The sequence below is a fragment of the Pan paniscus genome, chromosome 22, assembly GCF_029289425.2.
Source record: "Pan paniscus chromosome 22, NHGRI_mPanPan1-v2.0_pri, whole genome shotgun sequence".
NCBI classification, from domain to species: domain Eukaryota; kingdom Metazoa; phylum Chordata; class Mammalia; order Primates; family Hominidae; genus Pan; species Pan paniscus.
This window is the reverse complement of record NC_073271.2, coordinates 14760863-14786921: the sequence shown is the minus strand read 5'-3', so window position 1 is coordinate 14786921 and position 26059 is coordinate 14760863. Positions and strand designations below refer to the sequence as shown.

Genomic DNA, 26059 nt, shown 5'->3' with positions numbered 1-26059 from the left:
GACATTAAGATGTCCATTTTACTAAAGCAAAAGTAGGATAACCTATATGGTGTTTGACTTTAAAATATTAAATGCATAATTTTAAAAATATGATTGTTCTTCTATTACAGTCAACAGTGTTTACAGGATTCCTTGATTCGGTTACAGTGTAACCATAAATGTAAGTAAATATATTGTCATATCCCACTTCAAGCATTCTGTTTAAAATTCTGAATAGAGTTTTATGTCACCTGAAGTTATTTTGTTACCACTCAATTTTCACCATCAGAAGAAATGCCAAAAATGAAATAGATGCTCTTTCTCCAATTATTTTAATAGCTTGTGGAAAAAAACTGGCGGCTCAAGACATCACCCCAAAGATTGTTGGAGGAAGTAATGCCAAAGAAGGGGCCTGGCCCTGGGTGGTGGGTCTGTATTATGGTGGCCGACTGCTCTGCGGCGCATCTCTCGTCAGCAGTGACTGGCTGGTGTCCGCCGCACACTGCGTGTATGGGTGAGTGTGATGTCAAGTGTCCCTTCCCAAACTAGGTCACCACAGCAGACACTGCCAAGCGTCCCATTTCATGCAGCATCACAAAACCATCCCACCAGGGAAATCCTGCTGTTTATGACATTATAAACATTCCAATTATTTTCCCATTAATGTCATGTATGAAAATAGAGATACAATTTAAAAATTATCCTGCATTAGATATGAATATTAATTCTTCTACATTAGATATTACATCATTAGATCTTTTTACACTTTTACATACATAAAAATGGAAACTTTTGCCAATTCAAAAGGTAAGCATTTTTAAGAGCATGAAATTAGTATTTATTGTATAAATTGTACTGGTTACCATTCAATTTGTCCAATATTTATTGCTAGCAAATTGTCAATATCAGAAAGTATTCTTAGGTAGCCCTCAAATTACAATTATACTGTGCTCTGGAAGTCCATGGATAAGCACTTTGTTGAGAATTAAGATAAAAGTATTTAGTTCTTAAGTCAGATCTATTTTGATTGCTACCTATTAACTGAAATTTAGAACTAATATCAACCGTATCTGACTCTGTTTTGTACTATAATAGGACAAGATAATGTTGAATTTGGACATTTATTTTGCAGTCCTAGAGGAGAGAACAGAGTGGATGGAAGGGGGTGGGAGTAAAGGAGGAAAAGCTAAATGATCATGGACCCAAGAACATGTTCATGCTCCTCTTCCACATCAAAGATGCCACCTCTCTAGACAGTCACATGGTTCTGAATTCGGTCAGGAAAAAAGGGAGCTTCCTCATAGAATACGCATGAGCTTGATCTAGGACCCATCTCCTGTCCCTATGTCAGTGAGGTGTCCAGTGAATGACCTTACCCATGAGGATTAGAGTAAGCCTCTCTGTAGCCAGCATCCAGAACCTCAGAGGAAAGAACCATGTTAGAAAGAACCAGGCATTGACGAGGAAAGAACCAGGCATGGACGAGGCAGCCATAGTTAATCAGGTTACAAGACTCAACTTTCCTTACCCACATAGATATTTAAGGTCCTTGGGTAAATAAAGACCAACTGTCAGACACAGAGATTGTGAAAATTTTAAAGGAGATGGGGAATGCCAGGTAGAATGAACATTAAAAGATTGCACTTATGCCTAAATACCCATTATATCAGAGTGAAAGTAGACTCAAATGCATAATCCCAGGACTTTGGAGAAAAAGGACCCTCAACTAGCTCTCAGGTTTGCCAAATAGCTGGTCTCCAAAGGAGCTGCCGACAGCACCATCCCATCTACATCTAAAGCTCTCTCTGATTCTGTCCATTGAGTGTTACATCCTGGAGACTAAATTGCAGCCTCTCCCTTAACTAAAGTGCACCCTCTTGACTTTGCTGCCTCCTAATAATCATATTGTAATTTATTTTCATACTATAACAAGCGTCTGTAGAGGCAATTTTTCCATCCCCTTCTAAACATGGCTTTAATCTTTACACATGTTGTTTGCGTTGGACATGTCATGGATAGCGTAACATCTGTATCCTAACTGTGATGCAAATTAAAGCTAGTTTTAGCTAAAGAGTCAGTGTTTTCTGTTGCACATAGGTACATCTTAATAAGTTAGCAACCTTGCTATATCAACCTTGAATTTGGCAAATTCCTGTTTAATGTTCTTGCCGAATATATGCTGTCTAAACGTCAATCAGGCTCACAGTAATATTAGTGGTGTCTTTCAATTATCTATTTTACAGATGTACTTCTAATAGGTTAATGATACCAATCTCATAGCTTTTCAGACAACAAATATGTGTAGAAAATAGAAAGGCAGTTTTACCTAGTATAAACACATGTCCCATTGTTACCAGAGAAAAGGAATCCAGATCCAGGTGCCAAGAGAGGATTCTTGGATCTCACACAGGAAGGAATTCAAGGCCAGTCGCAGAGTGCAGTGCAAAAAGATCGTTTATTGAAAGCTCCTGAGTCACAAAGTAGGGCATCCTTAGAAAGCAAGAGAAGGAACGCCCTGTCTTTAAGTTTTTCTTCTATGGGGGTCTTGTCTATGTAAATACTAAACTAGGCTGTGTCTACATGAGAGTAACCTTGACAAAATTTATTATTCCATTGATTTGGAGAAAACAATCCTTGACATTGCAGTGTGTAAGTACATCAAAGCATAATTATCTTGAAAGCATATATTGTTATGGGTGTTGATACATTTGCACTTTCCATTGTAGGAATGTGTCCTTGTAGGTATCTTTAGGCTGCTTCCTCAACAATAAACATTTTATGACTATGGGTCATGACCAGCAAGGAATGTGTCTTGTTAGTCTCAAGATGGGGCCGAACTTAAAATGGTGTTACTTTGGCTCTCCTAGGCTCCTGCTTCTCTCACACAATCACATAGGACAATAAAATGTCTTTTCAGTTTCAACTTAAGCACAAGCAAAGGTAAGTTGTACTAGAATTCTGATAAATTCAAAACTATCCTTACCAACCACGCATTTTACTCTCCTTAGGCATTCAATGGAATTATTTTTTTTTCTCTAATGCCTAAGAGTTTTCTTGCTTTCTACTTCATGTCTCTAACAAAGAAAGTTTCTGATCTTGTTTTAGATAGTTTAATCAAAAACTGTTTTATCAGTATGTTAATACTGGCTCTTATCTGTCTCTTTAAAAGCCTAATTGTGCTATGGAAAGCTTAATTTCCTAATAAAAAGAATAACTCAGATCAAGCAAGTTATTAAACTCATGCCACACAAGTGGCTTGCCCTCAGTGTAAACCTGTTCCAGGTGTTTTAACCTGCAGGTGGTTAAATGGTTTAATTGAACAGCTCTTCTGTTTAATCTTATCATCAACACTTCATTTGCATTCCTCAGGCTAAGTTCTCCTGAGTGATTCTAAATAACCCTGTGCCTGTTCGGTTTCTCTATCGTGGTATTGTCCTTTTACAACCTTAAAAGAAGGATTTGGAAGTGTGGGCCAACCTTCCTGTGGCTTAAAGGGCAAGTTTGACTTTGAACAAAAGGAGAGGATTTTAATCCTGTATATCCAACAAATCACATGTGTGATTATGGACAAGCAACTTAGTATCTCTAAGTTTCCGTTTCCTCATCTGTAGGAAGTTCCTAAGGATATCTGTCTTGCTTGTCAGGACAACAATAAGATGCTGCAATGCTTTTGCCTACCGCGATTCATGCAAGAATGTGCAATAAAATGTTGATTGTGTTGTAGTTCCTGCATAGGAAAGCTCTATGAAAGAAGACGCCAAGTCTTGCACAATAGATATTCAACATATTTATTTTATGAAATTTTTATATTGATATAATTTCAAACATGCATAAAAATTGCAAAAATAGTACAGAGCTCTTTATACCTTTACTCAGACTCACCAATTGCTTACATTTTCCTCTGTATATTTTATTATCATCTCTTTCTAAGTCAGGAGACTTTTTTTTCTGAACAATTTCGTAGTAGGTTAGATGTATTTTTATACTCTTAAGTACTCAGAGTATTTTTACTAAAAACAGGACACTTCCTACAGAATCACAGCAAATCATGGAAATTTAACATTAATGAAATACAATCCTAATTAATTTCACAAATATGCTCTTTATTTTGTTTGCATGTTTGCCATGTTAGAACCAATTCAGGATAGTGTATTGCATCTGGATGCTACACTTTTTTCATCTCCTTTAGTGTAGAGTAGCCCCTTTCTGTATTTCTTGTTTTTAATATTTTTGAATACAGGTCAGTTATTAGGTAGGAACATTCTTCTATTTGAAAAAAAAAAAAACCCTCAAGCTTGCTCCTTTATCAGCCTTAATATAGTCCTACTCTTTGAGAACTTCTTTTATTTTCTGTCAGAATAAGATGTTCCAGGTTAATCTTGTGTGTTTTCTATCCTAGTCCTGAAGTCAACTTTTCTGTAAGAAACCTTATTTCTATTTAACTAATTTCAGTTGTTTCTGTATTTTGGTAAACACGATCTTGTGTGCTTACGGCTACTGATGTTGTGTCCTGTTCCTAAAACTACACAGTGAACAAAGCTCTATTATATACCTACAAATATATACTCAAAACAATGACTCCAACACCAATAGAATACTACAGGATAAATCCTAACCTTGTCTTCTGTATTTTTACATCTTGATTCCAATAACAAAAAACATTGTTCCTATTATCCACAAGCTATTGATGTATTTGCTGAAGTCTGGAAAGCCTGGAACACAAAAAGGAGTTTGAGAATTGCTGACTCATACTACTGCATAAAGCACACGCATCAACCAAGGTTTCATATTTGTTTTCCATTCTTTTTTCCTGCTGACATATAGGAAAATGCATAAACTTAAGTATACAAATTGATGCATTTTTTAAATGCATGCACCTGTTAAACTGACATTCCTCTGAAGATATAAAACATTCCAATCACCCAAAAAAGTTTCTCCATTACCTCTTTCTAGTCACTCACATCCCAGCTTCCAGAAGCAAATATGGAGTCACGTGGGTGGGCAATCATATATAGATTTACAGTCTGGATCACAGTCATTGAACGGACATCTATTAAAGATGAAATTAGTGACAGGGAGCCTCTTGCCAAGATCTCATTCTTTAATTTAGCTTTTCAGAGCAGACCAGAGACATCACAGGGATTACCTGATTTCTTATTGAAACAATTCCTTAAAATATGTGTTAACACTCCTGAAATAAATAATTTCATATATGAGGTATTTGGGGCATGGTGAGAAATACACACTACTATTTATACTTCATTTATTTATTTATTGAGACAGAGTTTCACTCTTGTTGCCCAGGCTGGAGTGCAATGGCACGATCTTGGCTCACCGCAACCTCCGCCTCCCGGGTTCAAGCGATTTTCCTGCCTCAGCCTCCCGAGTAGCTGGGATTACAGGCATGCACCACCACACCCGGCTAATTTTGCATTTTTAGTAGAGACGGGGTTTCTCCATGTTGGTCAGGCTGGTCTTGAAAGCCCAACCTCAGGTGATCCGCCCACCTCAGCCTCTCAAAGTGCTGGGATTACAGGTGTGAGTCACTGTGCCCGGCCTATTTATAATTTATTTAGTACTCCATTTAGTAAACTGATATAACTAATAAAACTTTGAAAATCAACTTTTTAAACAGTTAAGCATTTATAATAAAATAACATTACTTAATTGATACCATAATTACCACTTAAAATTTGGATTTTTTTGAATGCCTCATGCTTTAAGCAGAACACAGGACATATATCAATTCAATAATTTTTAAATACTTAATTTCTTCTTAAACCTATCCTAAAATATACATATAATTAGTTTAATTTCATTTTTCTGTTTATCTACCTAGTCTTATTGTTCTAGGGAGTTAGGCTTGTAATATATAATGTTCTTCAGATTGAAGAAATACTATAATATCATTTTAAGATTATGGTAATATTTGCAGATAAAAAAAAGGAAGAGCAGCCGGGTGTGGTGGCTCATGCCTGTAATCCTAGCACTTTGGGAGGCCGAGGCGGGCCTGAGCTCGGGAGTTTGAGACCAGCCTGGACAACACAGTGAAACCCCGTCTCTACTAAAATACAAAAGAAATTAGCCAGGTGTGGCAGCGTGCGCCTGTAGTCCCAGCTACTCGGGAGGCTGAGGCAAGAGAATTGCTTGAACCCGGGAGGCGAAGGTTGTGGTGAGCCGAGATCGCACCACTGCACTCCAGCCTGGGAGACAGAGCAACACAACACTCCGTCTCTACAAAAAAAAAAAAAAAAAGGAAGAGCATTTTCTTAGGACAATAGAGACTTCTCTTTTAAATGCTATTTGTGTAAATGTATGGGGTACAAGTGTAATTTTGTTACATGGGTGGATTGCATAGTGATGAAGTCAGGGCTTTTAGGGTATCCATCACCTGAATAATGTACACTCTACCCATTAATTTCTTAATATCCACCCGCCTCCCACAGCACCCTCCTTCTAACTCTCTCTGATCTATCATTCCACACTTTATGTCCACTATACATTATTTGGCTCCCACTTATAAGTGGGGATATTTGAAATTTGTCTTTCTGCATGTGAGTTGTTTCACTTAAGATAATGGCCTCCAGTTCCATCCATGTTGCTGCAAAAGACATGATTTTATTCTTTCTCCTGGCCGAATAGTATTTCATTGCATATATATACCACATTTCTTTATCCAGTCGTCTGTTGATGAACACTTATGTTGATTCGGTATCTTTTCTATTGTGAATAGTGCTGTTATAAACACACAAATGCAGGTATCTTTTTGATACACTGATTTCTTTTCCTTTGGATTGATTCCTAGCAGTGGGATTACTAGATCAAATGGTAGCTCTATTCTTAGTTCTCTGATAAATAGTCATAGACAGTAGAGATTTCAAGGGTAGGTTAGTAATATTGACTTTGGTTAGAGCTTAGGTCTTGGATCCTTTTCCAACATATTTCAAGTTTGAGTGCTAGTCATCTTCCTAAAAGTTAATACTATCTTACTGTATCACTAAGACTTTTTAGATTTATGTCTTTATTAGAGGTTATATGAACTTCCAATCTTGTGTTTCCCTGTAAAATTGTGTTTCCCGTAAGTCTCTCTTGACCCATATCATGCAATCCATTTCCTTGACACCATTCTATTACCACTATTTAATAACATATGTCTCTTTGGCATGTATCTCATTATAATTATTAGTGTGCTCAGAAATTTCATTTCCTAAAAGTTTCTATCATATCTCTGAAGTTACCTCTACTTTGATAATTAATTCCTCATCTTGGATCACATTGTTGAGCCACCTTTTTTCTTAGTTATTTTGCATAACCACTTGTTACACAAAGAAGGAATATTTTAATATTTAGAGTTTGAGACTGTAAACATTAAAAAGAAAAAAGAGCTGGGTGGGGTGGGAGAAGACTGAGGAAGAACAGAGAGTGAAATGATGTGGATTGATACGCAACTCTGCCCTTTACCTGGCTGTTATGAGGAACCACTGGTAATATTCATTCCTTCCTGCTCTTGGATTGCTTACTGTTTTTTATATATCCATTCAATCAGATGACATTTGCTGAGCACTTATCCTGTGCTAAGTAGTTTTCTAAGTTTGGAGATGATAGTGCTGTACAGACCAACAAAATCTTTCCTCTGATAAGGTTTATATGACATGTTAAGGCTGAAAAACATTTAAATAAATACTTTAGCGGTGATACATGCAGTAAAGAAAAGTAGTATGAACAGAAAATATGATAAGAGCAAGAAGGTTGTTTTCGATACAGTGGCTGGAGAAAGCGTCACAGACCAATTGAAAATGGAAGGAAAATCTAAAGAAATGAAGGAGAATGTTACACAAATTTCTTTTAAAGTAACAGCAAACTGTGATGCTCTGGGGTAGAAGTGAGGTAGACTTACTCCAGACACCTCAAAAAGCCCTGCTGCTGTTGCCCAGAAGGGGATTGGCAGAGCGGCAGTGATGAGACTGGAACTATGGATCGAGCCCTGGAGAGGTCTCAGGAGGCTAAATAGGTAAATAGGATGAGGGACCATGTGGAGGACCAAAGAGTGACCTTATCCAATCAGGCTAATGTGTGAAGATGGGACTGCTGGGAGGAGCAAACGTGAAATCAGGGAGACCAGTTAGGACCATAGCTGAAGAAGGTGAGGAAGTGGCTGGATCTCTTTAGTAAGTTCTGATGGTTAGAGTCATCTGCATTTATTAATGATCACAGATATGGAGTAAGGAAAAGAGAATGGAGTGAGTGTTGATATCATTTACTGAGATGAGGAAAACAGGAAGAAATTGGATTGGAAAGAGAGTGAGAGTTCTGATTTTTATACATTAAGCTTGGGACTGCCTATTAGACATCCAAGTTGGTATCAGCCAATGATGTCAGCCTATGGACATACAAATCTAGACTGTATGGAAGAAGTCAAGAATTAAAATACAAATTTAGAAGTTTTCAGTATATTGTAGGTATTTAAAATAATGACTTGGTTAAGATTATGTATGAGGCCAGTGTAGATATAAAAGAGAAGGCCAAAGGCAGACCCCTGGGATATTCTAAGATTTAGAGTTTAAGATGAACAAAAAAGACCTGGGGGAAAAAAAAAGACTGAGGAAGAATGGAGAGTGAAATGAAAGGAAAATCACAAGTGCATGGTGAATCCTGGAAGTCAAGTGAAGAAAAGAGTTCAAAGATGATTCCTTAAGTTTCAGGAATAATCTACCAAGTAAAATTATGCTCAGGAGTGTTTGGCCTATTTCTGGTTTGCTGTACTTACTTCTGTTTCTTAAACTTACACAAATAAGCATATACCCATATTTTAAAAACAGATTTCTACTTAAAATTAAATAAAAATATTCACATATATGAAACTCTTGTCCTTACTCATGAAAAGGAAGAAAAATTAAACATATTCTTGTTGCCTACCCTCCTTTTATAATAAAACTACCTTTTGCACCTGTTAACTTTTCTCTTTTGAGTTTCATTGCGGACACATGGCCTTTCATAAACAACTCTTTTCTTTTAACTAGGGTAATTATAATGATCATTATATGAGAGTCACCTTGCTAAAACTTCGCCAGTGTTATTTCATTTAATCTGGCTTCTTTGTACTTTCAGAATTGCCCGATGTTCTTGAAAACTTTCGTACTCTCTGGCAACAACACTATGTTTCAGAAACATTCTAACTTTCAGTTGCCTTAAATATTCGAATTGGCTAGCCATCTAGGAATCCTCATTACATTCAGAGGAGAATAAAAATAGAGACCAAAAATGCTGTGCTGGGTGTAAACATCAGTGTTGGCATGGTGCAAAGTTGTTGAGGTTGCTGTTGTGCCACCTTTAGTAATAGTAAAACAGGAAAAAGGTTTTAATTTACAGTTTTGGATTCCCATTGATTTTACTTTCCCTTCAGCCTGTTGTGATGCTCTATCATAGCTGTCTTACCATATTTGCTTTCTACTGCATTGAAAGTCCCACTTACAAATGGACATCCTGATGCCTAGAGTGGTGAAGTTATTTTCACATCAGCACATAGCCACATATATCTGAGGTACCACTAGTTCATCTTGTCTGGTGCTGCTTCTGCATCTCAGGAAATGGGAAAAAAGCATCTTTTTTTCAAAGAAGCATCTTTGGGGTTACAGAGACCAGGAGTGTATGTTTTTCTGCCCTCTCCAACCTGCTGTGCTTCTCTTTCTCTTGCTACTATGATAAATGTCTTGCTTGTGCAGGACAGATGGTGAAATGCAGCAAAAATTCAGCCAACTTCTTTTTTTTCTCTTTTTTTTTGGGCAGAGTTTTGCTCTTGTCACCCAGGCTGGAGTGCAATGGCACAAATTCAGCTCCCTGGAACCTCTGCCTCCCGGGTTCAAGCAATTCTCCTGCCCCAGCCTCCTGAGTAGCTGGGATTACAGGCGTGCACCACCACGCCTGGCTAATTTTTGTATTTTTAGTAGAGACGGGGTTTCACCATGTTGGCCAGGACGGTCTCGAACTCCTGACCTCAGGTGATCCACCTGCCTCGGCCTCCGAAAGTAAATTCAGCCAACTTCTATCTGAAGATGCCCTATCTTTGCGATCTTTATCCCCCACCGGATTGGGGATTTCCTATTCAAGGTGGTTCTCACCTTCTCCTATGCCCGTCTATCTTCTGCGCTATAGCTCTTCCTTCCTTTACTAGAAAAGAGATGCTTTGAGACCAGATTTTAAAAACATAAAAAGTCCCATCTCTTCATCTAAAATGATTTTTCTGAAGGCTGTCTTCACCTGCCCCTCAGATTTGGGTATATAAAAAAGCTAGGAAGTTTTCTGCATTGCTCAGTATCCCAACAGTGATTACAAAGTACAGATTGTTGAGTGCCACTCCAACTTTCCAAATTAGAATTTCTGGAAATGGAAACTAGAAATCTAAAGTTTTAGAAACTTCCTCAAGTGGCTCTAGAACTTAAGAACTATTGGCTGTAAGCTCTGTATTCTCCAGTCATTTTCCACCGAGGAAAAGCTCTAAAATTACGGCCAGATGAAGTAGTACTGGTGGTGCTTGTGCTAGTGTTGGTTTTGTGGCGGGGAAGTTAAGTGCATGACAGAAAGGTTTGTGGAGCAGCCTTTCTCTTTGAAGGAAAGATGTAAATGATACATGGCGGCGGAATTTTTCCTATCCATGGTGCTGCTCATAGATACTGAAGTAATAAAAACATGAAAGAGAGGCTATTTTCTGTGTGGCACAATAAACAATTTTGGAAATTATCAAGAATGTGTCAGATTAATATTGTTGTAAATTGTATTAAATGAGATGAGTAGCTTGAAGCATGTATATTTAATCTGCACGTTCCTGGTTCATATATTGGTTTTCTACTCAAGTCCTTAAAATAATGAAAGGAAGTGTTGATTACTAAACTATGTTACCTACAAGCTCTCTCATATCAGTAATTATGTTGGTTAGTTCTCAGATAAAGTATAGTATTTACAAAAGAGAAGAATTTGGGAGTTTAGATGCTCTTTCTCTGAAATACCTTAATTTAACATTTATTTAAATCTATATCAAATAAACTGCATACACCTCTCTGAACTTCTATATGAAAAATTCTGAAGATAAAATATGTAGAAAACATCTGAGGAGACAATCCTATAATTTTTAATAATGACATGTCCTCTGTTAACTCCAACTTATATATAATGATCTCATACACTGTGAGCAAATATTAATAGTTCATTAATATAGGTAATATTATTTATATAGATAATTTATATCATATACTATAAATTATAAATACTATTACAATACATTGGTTATATGAATATAACAGAAAATATGATGTATAAATAAATTTAATAAAATGCCAAACACAAAACATACGGTATAGTAATTGTAAGATTAATTTTTTGTAAATATTGAGTGAATGTGTGAGGTAAATGTTGAGTAAAAAAAAAATCATACAATTTTTAAAATAAAGTAACTACTTGTTACCTGTCAGTCTTAACAGGCAGGCTACTCAAGTGAAAACTGACCAGTTGAGCTTTAGGAAATATACTTAACATATGATAGAGAAAGAAGTTCAGAAATAGAACACCAGGGAAGACATTTGGCTCTGTTCACTCTCCCTACATAGGCTAAAGTAGACACGGGAATCCCAGGGTACAGTGGAAGTGGGGTGCTGTCTGAAATTATCAAGATGCCAAGCATGGCTGAAGTACAGATTCCTCTGACCTGGAGAAGAGAAAGCAAGAAGACCTCTTGTCAAGCCTGTACAGCACCATAATGACCTCCTGGCCCAGTCTCTAAGCCACTTAAGGAGCTGCCACCAACCACTAGGAGGAGAGATAACTTCCCCTATGTGGGACCAGGGAAAGCAACAGCAGAGCTTATCTCTCCCTCTTGCCCCCCACATCTCCAGTCCTTCCTTCTAGTTCTCAATCCCTCCCACGGCACCCCACTCAGAGCTGTATGAGGCACCCCAGTCACTGGTGTTAAGTGCAGGCTCTAAAGTCAGGCAGCTCCAGTTAAAGTCACCTCCTACCATTTAGATAATCAGCGCCTAGTTTGTTCCCATTGTAAAATTATGATGAGTATTAAATGAAGAGATACAAAAGTTCTTGGCATTGCACTTGGCACCAAGTAGTATTTTGTTGCTACAGAGCACTTAGGTGTATTTCTTCAAGTTTTAATGCAATGTGGTTGTCAGTGGATGCTTTACTGAATGCTTGGACGCTCACTGGCTTTACTGATGACTGCTACCTGACCAAACATAGTAATTTCGTAAATAAAACAAAGTGATAGATAGATGTAAGTAACTTCATGCCCTTTATACATCTGTAAGTGACTTGGACTTTAATATTTAAATACCACATTAAACGAGGCATTTGCGACTGTTAAGAATTGAATCAATAGCTCTGCCTAGGATTGCAACCATTGAATTTTACCTTCATTGTGAATATGGCTTAACTGGCTTAATTCCAGCTGATAATTCCTTTGTGTGAAGAAATCGCAGGCCAATAGCACATTTAAAACTCCTTGCACACTTTCAAATTATAATATAGTACCCAATTTAATCTGTTCTACAACACAAGTGTTATCCTTTACCAATTATTATAGATGGCCAACATTGTATATGGAGATTATTGAAGTTTATATGTTAGATTATAAAAATTATAATAAGGCATACTGTTTACTTTTTTTTTTTTTTTTTTTTTGAGGCGGAGTCTTGCTTTGTCTCCCAGGCTGGAGTGCAGTGGCGCAATCTCGGCTCACTGCAAGCTCCGCCCCCCGGGTTCACGCCATTCTCCTGCCTCAGCCCCCCGAAGTAGCTGGGACTACAGGCGCCCACCACCACGCCCGGATGATTTTTTGTATTTTTAGTAGAGACGGGGGGGTTTCACCGTGTTAGCCAAGATGGTCTCGATCCACTGACCTTGTGATCTGCCCGCCTCGGCCTCCCAAAGTGCTGGGATTACAGGCGTAAGCCACCGCGCCTGGCTTGTTTACTTTAACTATATGTGAATTCAATGACTCTCTAAATGGGAAATGCATCTGAACTTCCTTCCCTTATACTACAGTTGCTACAATTGTCTGAAAAAGCCCTTAACAGGGACACAATTTCCACAGTGAAATGTGACCTAAGGCAGAGGTTCTCCAACCTAGCCATATATTATATATATTAGCACAAATTTGGAGATTTAATTTTAAAAGTATTTTTTAAATTGTCTGGTGGACTATTCCAGACCCAGTACATTAGAATCGGGGGAGGAGGGGAAGTAGGTGTCAGCATTATTTAAAAGCACCCCACGAGATTGCAATGTACAACCACAGTTGAGAATCACAATCTAGAACTAGAGCTCAGCATATGACTTAAGAGGAGTGAAACAGAGAGATTAGCACTAATTAGGGCTTTCTTTATGTTGTGATCAGAAAAATAAAGATTTGAGGAATATTTTTAAATGATGATTCTTCAGAGAAATTAAAGAACATTTCAGGATAGAAACATATTCTGAAATGTCATGATGAAGATCTTCTAGAAAGGAACTGCTTTGGATGAAGAGTGTCTCATATTTCTTCATTACAATTTTCAGGAGAAACTTAGAGCCATCCAAGTGGACAGCAATCCTAGGCCTGCATATGAAATCAAATCTGACCTCTCCTCAAACAGTCCCTCGATTAATAGATGAAATTGTCATAAACCCTCATTACAATAGGCGAAGAAAGGACAACGACATTGCCATGATGCATCTGGAATTTAAAGTGAATTACACAGGTAAAAAAAAAAAATCACTCTTAGTCATCTTATCTGCCAAAATTAATTCAAAATTAGATTTCAAATATTATCAATGTCAATGCATTAATTCATAAAAGCTAGATAATTTGTTATGTAAATCATTGGAACTTAAATGGGATTAGGGAGTAGAGAGAAATATATTAAATTTCTTTCATCAGGATGTTTAAATTCAACTTTCCGGAAAGAACCAGTAGAATAAAACTCTCTGAGCCCTGTATAACAGGAAACTCAAAGGAGAAGCTCAGATAAATAGATGATGTTATTATGCATGCCCTCTCTATTTTTCATGTAAAAGAAAGGTAGGTTCATCTACCAAAAAGCAGAGTAAGACATAAACTGAGAGAAGAACACATGTTCTGTGGGGAAAGTGAGCAAGAATTAAGTTATTCATAGAAGGAAGTTTGGTTTTTTGTTTTGTTTTGTTGTTGTTGTTTTTTTTTTTTTTTTGAGACGGAGTCTCGCTCTGTTGCCCAGGCTGGAGTGCAGTGGCACAATCTTGGCTCACTACAACCTCCGCCTCCCAGGTTCAAGCAATTCTCCTGTCTCAGCCTCCCAGGTAGACGACGGGTGCATGCCACGATGCCCAGCTAATTTTTTTTCTTGTATTTTTAGCAGAGACGGGGTTTCACCATGTTGGGCAGGATGATCTCGATCTCTTGACCTCGTGATCCACCCGCCTTGGCCTCCCAAAGTGCTGGGATTACAGGCGTGAGTCACCGCGCCCGGCCTTCATAGGATGAAGTTTTTAATGGAGATTCGATAATATTATCTGAGTGACAAACGAAGGACTTCCTCCAAATGCCTGGAAAATGTGCAAGAAATCCCCTGATAAAGTGAACTTTATCATGAAGGGCTCTGCTCAATTCTGACTTTTATTCCTAAGTCTTTTTCAGTGCCCGGTTAGGAGAAAGTGCTGCCATCTCTGTGTTTTCATGGGGTTTGATTTATACATGCATTACAGCACTTATCAAAAACAGACTATTGCTATGGTTAGTTGTATATCCCTGTCCTTAAGGATAAGCACTGTGTCTTATTCATTTTTGTGTCTGCCCTAGGTCTTACATGCAGTGGGTGCTTAAGAGTGCCAGTTGGCTTGTAAATTGATGCAAGAAGGGCTTTAAACATCAGTGACCAATGTCAGTGCTTCCATAATTGCCCTGTAAAACAATCTCCTAAAAGCTTTTTTAACATGGTGATAATTGGGGAAAATAAAAAAGCCTCAGAACATTTGCCCAAATTTCTATTAATTGATGCTGAAAATCATCCTTACCGTAATTTTCAGAGAACTGGCACCACTTTCTATTGAGCACCATAATTTTATTTAAAAATAAAATATAAATGATTACCTCCAGAACTAAGACATTTTTTACACTATAAAAGAGAAATGAGGGCCGGGTGCGGTGGCTCACGCCTGTAATCCCAGCACTTTGGGAGGCCAATGTGGGCAGATCACGAGGTCAGGAAATCGAGACCATCCTGGCTAACACAGTGAAACGCCGTCTCTACTAAAAAAAAAAAATACAAAAAAATTAGCCAGGCGTGGTGGCGGGCGCCTGTAGTCCCAGCTACTCGGGAAGCTGAGGCAGGAGAATGGCGTGAACCCGGGAGGTGGAGCTTGCAGGGAGCTGAGATCGCACCACTGCACTCCAGCCTGGGCGACCCAGTGAGACTCCGTCTCAAAAAAAAAAAAAAAAAAAAAAAAAAAAAAAAAAAAAAAAAGACTAACGAGGAGACTAGTAAAAGACCCTAAAGGGCCACCAGTGGTAGCCGATCTATTGTCAAAAAGTGCTGCTCTGAAATGCCTATTTCCCCTAAGACCGATGTCTAAAATTTTTACAGGTAGGATAAAAAAAAAAAAAACATGTTTTTTAGATTAACTGTTATTGATTTTTAAAACTTGTTAGAAATGCTTGTAAATCTGTTCTTTCTTTTTCTTCGTTTGTTCATTTTGCTGTTGGCTTGTTTTTCCAGATTACATACAACCTATTTGTTTACCAGAAGAAAATCAAGTTTTTCCTCCAGGAAGAAATTGTTCTATTGCTGGTTGGGGGACGGTTGTATATCAAGGTAAATTATCAGACTCAAAAAAAAAAAAAAAAAACCTTACTGGTGAAAAACAGACTATCATAATATCCTGTGAATGCTTTCAACATCTTTGCAATTCTTATATAACAGTTTTTTCAATATCTCCTAAAAGTACCATCAAGCATGTACATATATATTTAGAGTTGTGTATCTGTAGAGCTTTCAAAGATATACTTGCAGAGTTTGTATATTTGCAGAATTTTGTTTGTTTGTTTTTGAGACGGAGTCTCGCAATGTGGCCCGGGCTGGAGTGCAGTGGCGCCATCTTGGGACACTGCAAACTCCACCTCCCGGGTTCACGCCATTCTCCTGTCTCAGCCTCCCAAGTAGCTGGGACCACAGGCGCCCGCCACCATGCCTGGCTAATTTTTTTTGTATTTTTAGTAGAGACGGGGTTTCACCATGTTGGTCAGGATGGTCTCGATCTCCTGACCTCGTGATCCGCCTGCCTTAGACTCCCAAAGTGCTGGGATTATAGTCGTGAGCCACCCACCGCACCCAGCCTATATATTTGTAGAGTTTTTAAAAATTTCTTCAGATTGCATAGAAGATATTATAAAACTATATTCTTTTGAGGGGGAATTCAAGTGTCCCCCAACCTCAATATCTAGTTTTAGTATTATAAACACTCTGATAAACTTAAAAGCCTCATTAAAATGAATATAAACTAGGGTTACAAAAGTGTATTTTTGTAAAGCACATGATAAAGTCTCATCAAAAGCCAAATTATTACCTGTCACATTTTCCAAACTAATAAAACTATCTTTATTTATAATGTGAAGGCCTCACACTCAACATTTTCTTAAAATGAGAATGGAATCTCTTGTAACTTGAACATGCTAATTCTGCTTACTGACAAGAGGTCTCAGATTTGACATGAATCTTACATTGTATCCATCAGTTGATACACCATTCACCCCCAGCCTCAACTGCATGTTTTCCAAACACAGAAATCATACATATTAAAAATAATCATACTTTTTTTGAAAAGTATTCTCATACTTCATACCCTCTAAATGTAACCATAAGGCTCATTGGCTGTGGAATTTCTAATAGGAGTGCCCTATCTGGGACAGAGTTTTAACCACTCATAAATAATAAAGCTCTGTAGTCTGATAAGAGGATCTGATCCCTGCAGTCACAACAAATTATAGCCATGATGTTTAAAAGTCCTAAATGTATTTAAGATGAAAATGCAGAAAATCTTGTGGAAAGGTAGAGGGTCTCAGAATCAAAGTACTCACATTTAAAATGTCGTTACCTATTATAAGAGAAAGCACAAAGTTCTAAGTCAAATGCTTTTCTGATAACTCCTACAAAAGTTCTTCACAGCAATGACACTGTATTGCTGAAAATGCCTCATGTCTGCTGTCCATCAAGTATATTGAAGTCAAAGACTGTATATTCATATATTTCTCCCTCTTGAAAAATATTATGATTTATTAAACTTCAAATTTAAACAGTAAAAATGATTCCTAGATAGATATTTTCTTTTCAGACTTCAAGCTAAAAGACATTTTATGACCACAGTGTAGGCTCTTCAGAAACAAATTAACCAACAACAAAATTTGAAACTCTTTATTTCATAGGAAGTTTTTTTTTGTTTTTGGATTTTTTTTAAAAAGCTGAGTAAATGTGGCTTACGTTTACTTATTGTTACTAAAGATATATGTCTGATTGACTTAAGAAAGTCTCTAAGAGTGGTATGGAGCCAGGAAATAAACTGTATCTGAGGTCAATTTCATTTAGGAATAAACAGCTAGATCATGTTTAAATATTTCTTCAGTGATGTTAAGTTTCACATAGTTTACGAACTTTGCTTTATGACTTCCATCTACTTAATTTCATAAAATCCCAGTTTTCTGGCCGGGTGCGGTGGTTCATGCCTGTAACCCCAACACTTTGGGAGGCCGAGCCGGGCAGATCACCTGAGGTCAGGAGTTCGAGACCAGCCTGGCCAACATGGTGAAACCCTGTCTCTACTTAAAATACAAAAAAAAAATTAGCCAGGAGTGGTGGTACACACCTGTAATCCCAGCTACTCGGGAGGCTGAGGCAGGAGAATCACTTGAACCCGGGAGGCGGAGGTTGCAGTGAGCCGAGATTGTGCCATTGCACTCCAGCCTGGAGGACAAGAGCTAGGCTTCGTCTCAAAAAAAAAAAAAAAAAAAAATCCCAGTTTTCAATCTTTTGAGTATATTATACTAATTGATTAGCTAGGAAAACCGTGAACATATTGTTCACTAGGAAGAAATGAGGTGATACTAGTTGGTTACATCAAGGCAATCAGTAAACAGACACTGCTCAAATGTTCCTTTACCAAACAGTTTTATCATCTACCAAACAAATTTTAATTCATTGACAAGCAGCAGAAGTGGCCTTGGTTTTTATTATAAAATTAAAGTCTGCCAAGCCATCCTTGATCCTCATAGAATGGATACCAGTGAGATGCCAAATTTTCTCCTCCATTTTAATCTCTGCAATTCATTTTCTTAACTTATAGTCCATTGTCAAACTTGAAAAGTTATCTAGTAATGTTTACTCCATGTTCACTGCCATGCTGGTACCTTGAAATTGATCATTGTGGAAGTGTTTACATCAGTAAAATGAGAAGAAGGACCATGGGGCTTTCATTTTTCTGGAGAGAAAATTGATATACATTTACCAATGCACTACTGAGTCATATATATCTGTTTTGCATTTAATTACACACACACACGTGCACGTGTGCACGAACACACTTTTTTTGCTTCCTTCATCTTTTTAGTGCATGAATTAAATTTAGCTAGAAATGAGGTCACATAAATTTTTTCAGCATCAATGGCTGTCAAAGGTACTAACTTCTCTTCAACGTTCTGCCTCTCTTGAGGAACCAAATAGAAATGCTAATTATTAGAAAGTGCTTATCATGTACCTTTTCTGGGGCACTAGACACCTGCTTGTTTCACATCTCTCTTGGGATTAGTATTTCAGCAGAGATTCGTACTTCTAGTGGATGAATCATTTTGTAAAAAGCAGGTAAGTATACTCTGCTTTATTTTTTTAAATGCCTCCTTTCTCTTCACCTGGGTATGGATGACAAGCTGATTGCCCCTAGACCAGGGCATAGTTCATCTGAGCTTTGTCCTCTGCTTGATGTGCACCTGCTCACTCACACAGCACCACAAAGAAGCTGAATGCTATTATACAGAAGCGAGCACCTCCTCAGGTGCCAAATGAAAAGCACTTCTGGATTTCTGAGCCGTTGCTAATTTCCATGAATGAAACACTTTGTGCTGGTGAACATTTTCCCCCATGAGCAATCCTGTAACTGTTTAAAATCACAGAAGATGCCCAAAGACCATCTAGTCTAATCCATCGCTCCTACTAGCCCTTCGGTAAAAAAGAAGAGCTTTCCTGTTATCCATTTGGCACAATCCACAGATGGGCTTTATTATGTGCTTTAGTGTGCAAGGTTTAGTATTTAGCTCCATTATATATACACAGTACTTGATAATGAGAGTGAAATGTTGGAATAAATAAGACTGATGGTAGTTCATTCAAGGATGCATGTTGATCACTTCTGACTGGCTGGCTGCATTCTCCATTTTGAGCAGGTACTACTGCAAACATATTGCAAGAAGCTGATGTTCCTCTTCTATCAAATGAGAAATGCCAACAGCAGATGCCAGAATATAACATTACTGAAAATATGATATGTGCAGGCTATGAAGAAGGAGGAATAGATTCTTGTCAGGTAAAGATGTAAAACTGCTCACTGTACATTTTCAGAAAGCACTGGTGTTATAGTTATTTCATTGCTTAACAATAATTTGGGAGTAAAGAAATAAGCTTCTTTCATTTCTCTTCTTTTACGAAACTGTTACTTTTTGCCTATTTGCGTAATCCTCTTGGGTAGACCTGAGCATTGGAAACAAAAATTATTTTTTAAGAAAATAGGTTACAAATCGATGTTTTTGGAGACTAGACATAATACTTGAATGTGTGAGGCAGCCAGCTAAAATGAGCAGTGGACCTGGGTTGAGCCAGAAAGTGTGCACCTTATCTAAAAGCAATTTCTTTTCAAATTTCCAATTATTTTAAACCCCATGCAAACTTAAAACAAACAAACAAAAACAGGGCCTGAGGGCCAGTTTAGTCTGTGGGCCTCTAAATTTCAACCCTGAATTTAGAATATCATACAGTCGTGCAGTAACCTGAAGTAATTTCTTGATGAAAACCTGCATAGCCTCGTTAGAGTCAATTTACAGCTAACCAAAGGGAAGTAAATAACTTAATAGACTGGCATAACCCTGGCTCTGGTTTTTATATTATCGTTTACACTGTATATTAGAAATGTAGTAACTTGAACTTGCTGTAGTGCTAATGTCAATATTGCAATAAATTTGAAGTGTCAATAGCTCTTGACCTGTGTGACATTAGGAAAAAAACTCTTACCCACATAGTAACTTCACTGAAATATCTTGCCACCTAAGAATAATGTTCCTGTCTATTAGCTCCATGAAATCCAAGTACACACAATAAATAAAAAGGGAAGTTCTGCTAGATTTTAGAATTGTAATTAATTTTTAGGTACAGCATGGGGCAGTCATGAAGAGCATGGATTCTACGTTCAGACTACTCTTGTTTGATCCTGGCTTTAACACGTATTGGTGAGACTTTGGGCAAGTGACTTAGGGTTTATGGAGAGGTTTAAATGAGATAACCCATGTAAGGCATCGAGCAATTACTCAAAAATGTTAACAGTTTTTATTATGAAACTTAGTAAATAAATTTTCTGGCATATTTTCTATATTTGAAAATTAATAACATATCAATGCTTTAATGTCTGCTGGATTAAACCTGCTAGCATTACTGACCAAATGAATAATTACTAAATGGAGAAATAGCAGTTTATGTCATAGGAAAATGGTTTCACTGTGTTAAAGTGTAGCAACTTATTTTATATATTAACATATATATGTCATACTATCAATACATGACAAGCCATCTAAATTGATGATTATTCAGATCATCTGTATGTAAGTCCTCTAGTTAAATCAATGTCTTCAGTTGTGTTAAACTTCCAGCTTAGTTTTACATTTATTCTGCTTTGATAAATGCTTGCAAATTCAAGACAAATAGGATGGCTTTTTTCTTGTTTAAAATTTATCTTCGGGTCTTATACTTCTTTTTTAAAATGAAAAGTGTGCTAAAGGTAAGATATATTGCCACTTAGAAGGAGATCTATAGAATTCTTGTGCAGAAGGGAAATCAGCTGGACAACTTCAATTACAGCTAATGGGGATTGTGTGGCAGACACCTCACGCACTAGGCAGAAAATATGACGGCTGATGCTATTGATTTTAGGGTTACATTAAGTCATTAACTCATGCCAGGTCTCTGAAATCTTATAGCTAGCTCTGATTCTACACAGTCTAAGCATGTTATTCCTTGGTAAGTAAGAAGTCTCCCACATAAGGTAATACCTTGTATAATAAAATGTTATCATAACTGAGTAATGAATACACTAGACTGTCACATGATTTTCTTTGTTCAACTTTAATACTATGTTTTATAACAGGATTAACTGATTAAATAAGAATGCATTCTTTAAAATTGTGAACACGTTATTACTGATACATTATTTAAGTTCTTTGAAGCATCATTTTTTAGCCTTACAGTGGCAAAGAATGTGCCTTATTAGTCATCCACAACTTCTGACTTACCAAAGGCTTGCCTTTTAGTGGTAGTAGTTTGGATTTCAAGGCAACACCAATGGCTGAAGAATATCTTCTCTACCTAAAATTTAGTGACTGACACTCTACCTACCATTCCAAGCCATATTCTATTCCAATGGCTTTCAATGCGTGGCCTCCAGTCCAGCAGCACCACCTGAGAACCTGCTAGAAATGCAAATTATCAGGGCTCATCACATATCTGCTGAATCAGAAACTATGAGGGTGGGGCCAGCTATGTGTGTTTGTCACATCTTCCAGGAGATTCTGATGCACACTAAAGTATGAGAAGTATTGTTCTCAACAAAAACGGTCACCAACCCTTGCACTCAGACACTCAAAGAAGGTACTGATTTTTATTTTTACTTATAAATATAGCATCTCACTAGAAACATAAATTTAAGGTTAATACTTTATGTTCTGTAAATACATGCATATTTTTTAAAATATTTATTTACATATGTATTTATTTATTATTTATTTATTTATTTTTGAGTCAGAGTTTTGCTCTTATTGCCCAGGCTGGAGTGCAGTGGCATGATCTCCACTCACTGCAACCTCCACCTGCCAGATTCAAGTGATTCTCCTGCCTCAGCCTCCCGAGTAGCTGGGATTATAGGCACCCATCACCACACCTGGCTAATTTTTTGTATTTTTAGTAGAGACCGGGTTTCACCATGTTGGCCAGGCTGATCTCGAACTCCTGACCTCAGGTGATCCACCCGTCTCGGCCTCCCAAAGTGCTGTGATCACAGGTGTGAGCCACCGCACCAGGTCCCGTGCATATTTTTGAAGTACTCATATATCTCCAAGACAGTGGAAGGATGAAATATTAATACCTTCACTGAACAAATCAGAAAATTAAGGAAAGGCAACAAATGTGAAAAAAAAAAAAAACTCAACATCACTGATCATTAGAGAAATGCAAATCAAAACCACAATGAGATACCATCTCATGCCAGTCAGAATGGCGATTATTAAAAAGTCAAGAAACAATAGATGCTGGCAAGGTTGTGAAGAACTAGGAACACTTTTACAGTGTTGGTGGGAATGTAAATTAGTTCAACCATTGTGGAAGACAGTGTGGCAATTCCTCAAGGATATAGAACCAGAAATACCATTTGACCCAGCAATCCCATTACTGGGATTAAATCATTGTACTGTAAAGACATATGCACACGTGTATTTATTGCAGCACTATTTACAATAGCAAAGACTTGGAACCAACCCAAATGCCCATCAATGATAGACTGAATAAAGAAAATGTGGCACATATACACCATGGGATACTATGCAGCCATAAAAGGGAATGAGATCACGTCATTTGCAGGGACATGGATGAAGCTGGAAGCCATCATCCTTAGCAAACTAACACAGGAACAGAAAACCAAACACTGCATGTTCTCACTCATGAGTGGGAGTTGAACAATGAGAACACATGGACACAGGACAGGGAACAACACACACCAGGGCCTGTTGGGGACTAGGAGGTGAGGGGAAGGAACTTAGAGGGCGGGTCAATAGGTTCAGCAAAGCACCATGGCACACGTATACCTATGTAACAAACCTGCACATTCTGGATGTGTATCCCAGACCTTAAAGTAAAATGTAAAAAAAAAAGAAAAGAAAATTAAGGTAAGGAGAAGTTACATAACTAAACTGATGTGTTATAGTTAGATGAAAAGAAGTAACGGAAACAGACTGAGGTCTCCCAATCAGATAGACCACCCAGCCGACAGGCAACAAGTCTGCCGCAGGATCCTTAAGTAACTGCAACTGACCCAGTATGTTCTGGGTAAAATCCTTATTCTGTCTGGATCCTCTTGTCTATTAAAAAATTAAATTGTTTTAGAAGATATGTAAAAAAAAATTACTCCTTTAAAAAATATCCAAACAGCTGAAGTTTATTTTTAATAATTTCCAAGTCATATAAAATGTATTTTGATCCTTGAATATAAACTGTTCCATAAATATTTCAGAACCTATATTACAGATTAAGGGTTTGGGATGCAGAAATAGAAATCACAGTCCCTGCTTTCCAACAGCTTGCACACATTTGTTACACTAGAATGTTGGTAACCTATGGTCGCCAATGCAATTTATGTTGCTGTGTATGGAGGGGATAAAAGGGTGCATTGATAGATTACATTTTTTTCTTTAAATATAGGGCCCAAAGATGATAAAGGATCAGACAAAAAGTCTCTCAGGATAATTTCTAGCATCGAGCTGGGATTGAAATATTCTATTATGCCAGTGATTTCAAAACACATAAAACTTTAAATGTCTTCATAAATATAAAAAACAAATTAATTAAAAAGATTTGCCCAATTAATACAGGAAAAATACTTGTCAATTTTATGTCATTAAATAATGATATTAGATGTTTGTATTATCATTGCATTACACAGGAATCATATGCAAATAAAATCTATGAAATTTACTTTACTAGGATCTGCTGTGATTAATATTCATAAAAATTAAAAATATTTCTTAGTTTGAAATCTCAGACGAAAACATGAGCAATTATCACTAAAAATTATATCACAGACTTCCTTATTTCAGTTGAAATGTTTTTCAAATCGGATGGTGTTTGTTGAGCCCCAAAAAGATAATACTACCCAAGAGAACTAAAATCTACTTTATGTGTGAGTTCCTAATTTTTCCAAAAAGTATATTGTGAAATAATTTGTCTTTTTCACAGTGTCCTTTGTGACACTTACAGCAGATCTCCTTAAATAAAATGATTGGCTTTTAATAAATATTTTGTTTGGGATGCTCTTCATAGTCGTGCTTTAAAGAACTTCTTAGTAGCCACCAAAATGCCTAATTAAAGTGGCGAAACTTTTACTAAAAAGGTGCACTGTAAAAATTATAAATTATGTCTTAGTTGTTATAGTTTCTCTGTCTCCTTACTGAGGTTCTTATTCCTGACTTAGAGTGAAAGTGAGAATATATACAGATGACTTGCAATTAAATCATATTTTTTAATTTTTATTTTTTAATTTATTTGATACAAATAATTTTATATGTTTTGATCAATTGACCACATATCTACAATTTTGTTTTGCAATTCACTCTTTAGGGGGATTCAGGAGGACCATTAATGTGCCAAGAAAACAACAGGTGGTTCCTTGCTGGTGTGACCTCATTTGGATACAAGTGTGCCCTGCCTAATCGCCCTGGAGTGTATGCCAGGGTATCAAGGTTTACCGAATGGATACAAAGTTTTCTACATTAGAGCATTTCTTAAACTAAACAGGAAAGTCGCATTATTTTCCCATTCTACTCTAGAAAGCATGGAAATTAAGTGTTTCGTACAAAAATTTTAAAAAGTTACCAAAGGTTTTTATTCTTACCTATGCCAATGAAATGCTAGGGGGCCAGGGAAACAAAATTTTTAAAATAATAAAATTCACCATAGCAATGCAGAATAACTTTAAAATACCATTAAATGCATTTGTATTTCATTGTGAACAGGTATTTCTTCACAGATCTCATTTTTAAAATTCTTAATGATTATTTTTATTACTTACTTTGTTTAAAGGGATGTTATTTTAAAGCATATACCATACACTTAAGAAATTTGAGCAGAATTTAAAAAAGAAAGAAAATAAATTGTTTTTCCCAAAGTATGTCACTGTTGGAAATAAACTGCCATAAATTTTCTAGTTCCAGTTTAGTTTGCTGCTATTAGCAGAAACTCAATTGTTTCTCTGTCTTTTCTATCAAAATTTTCAACATATGCATAACCTTAGTATTTTCCCCACTAATAGAAACTATTAGCTTATGTCACAGGCCTGGACTAAATTGATTTTACGTTCCTCTTAAATAAGTTAATTAAATAAAAGATAAATAATTAACTGATATGGTCATTGTATATTAGATAAATTTTACCTATTTATTTCAAGCTAGTATTTTTAAGTCTCAAATAAATAATCAGACATACCAAAGAAATGCACCTATTGCAAATCCTGGTCTTGGTTTATGTGTGTTACAGTGGATATTTCTAATATGTGAAAACTTATTTAGACACAGCTGAATCACCCATGAGAAGGTCAAATATGTGTAATAAATGAATTTGCTTCACTTGTTTAATCCCTTGGATCATTTCCAGAATAAGTGCTGACTTCAATTTAGCTCACCACACAGAATCTTTTGATGTATTTGGGGAGAAAAAATTCATAGTTAATAAAAAACACACACACATACGCACCTTCACACACATGCTTGCATGGGACAATTTAATAGAAGAGAGAGTAAGGTTAAAAGGAGTTGAAGGAAGGGACTAATTGTATGGCTTGGCCTTATGGAAGAAAGGAGATTTGAACTACACCTGGAAAGAATAATTATTACAGAGGCATTGAAGAGGATATTGGGGATCCACTGTGCAGGTGGGAGTCAGTTAAATAGAGAATCATGTGTTATCATACCAAAAGACTCTCTCTCTGGGAAACAGATAAAGGGGGAAAATGTTATATGAAGAAGGTGTGGCCAGATGATGGACGAATGCAAATTCCT

At 36.9% G+C, this 26059-nt stretch overlaps 1 protein-coding gene across 2 annotated transcripts in view; it reads left to right on the top strand.

Moving 5' to 3' along the window:
* Positions 1 to 25627, top strand: part of TMPRSS15 (transmembrane serine protease 15) — a 136410-nt gene extending 110783 nt beyond the window's left edge. For both annotated transcript variants that reach the window (XM_063601254.1, XM_034947976.4), the window contains 6 exons: positions 111 to 160; positions 319 to 493; positions 13537 to 13718; positions 15711 to 15806; positions 19421 to 19560; positions 24624 to 25627. In XM_063601254.1, coding sequence (XP_063457324.1) covers positions 111 to 160; positions 319 to 493; positions 13537 to 13718; positions 15711 to 15806; positions 19421 to 19560; positions 24624 to 24779 — 799 coding nt within the window. In that variant the 3' untranslated portion in view covers positions 24780 to 25627. The remainder of the gene's footprint in view (positions 1 to 110; positions 161 to 318; positions 494 to 13536; positions 13719 to 15710; positions 15807 to 19420; positions 19561 to 24623) is intronic.
* Positions 25628 to 26059: the final 432 nt, after the last annotated feature.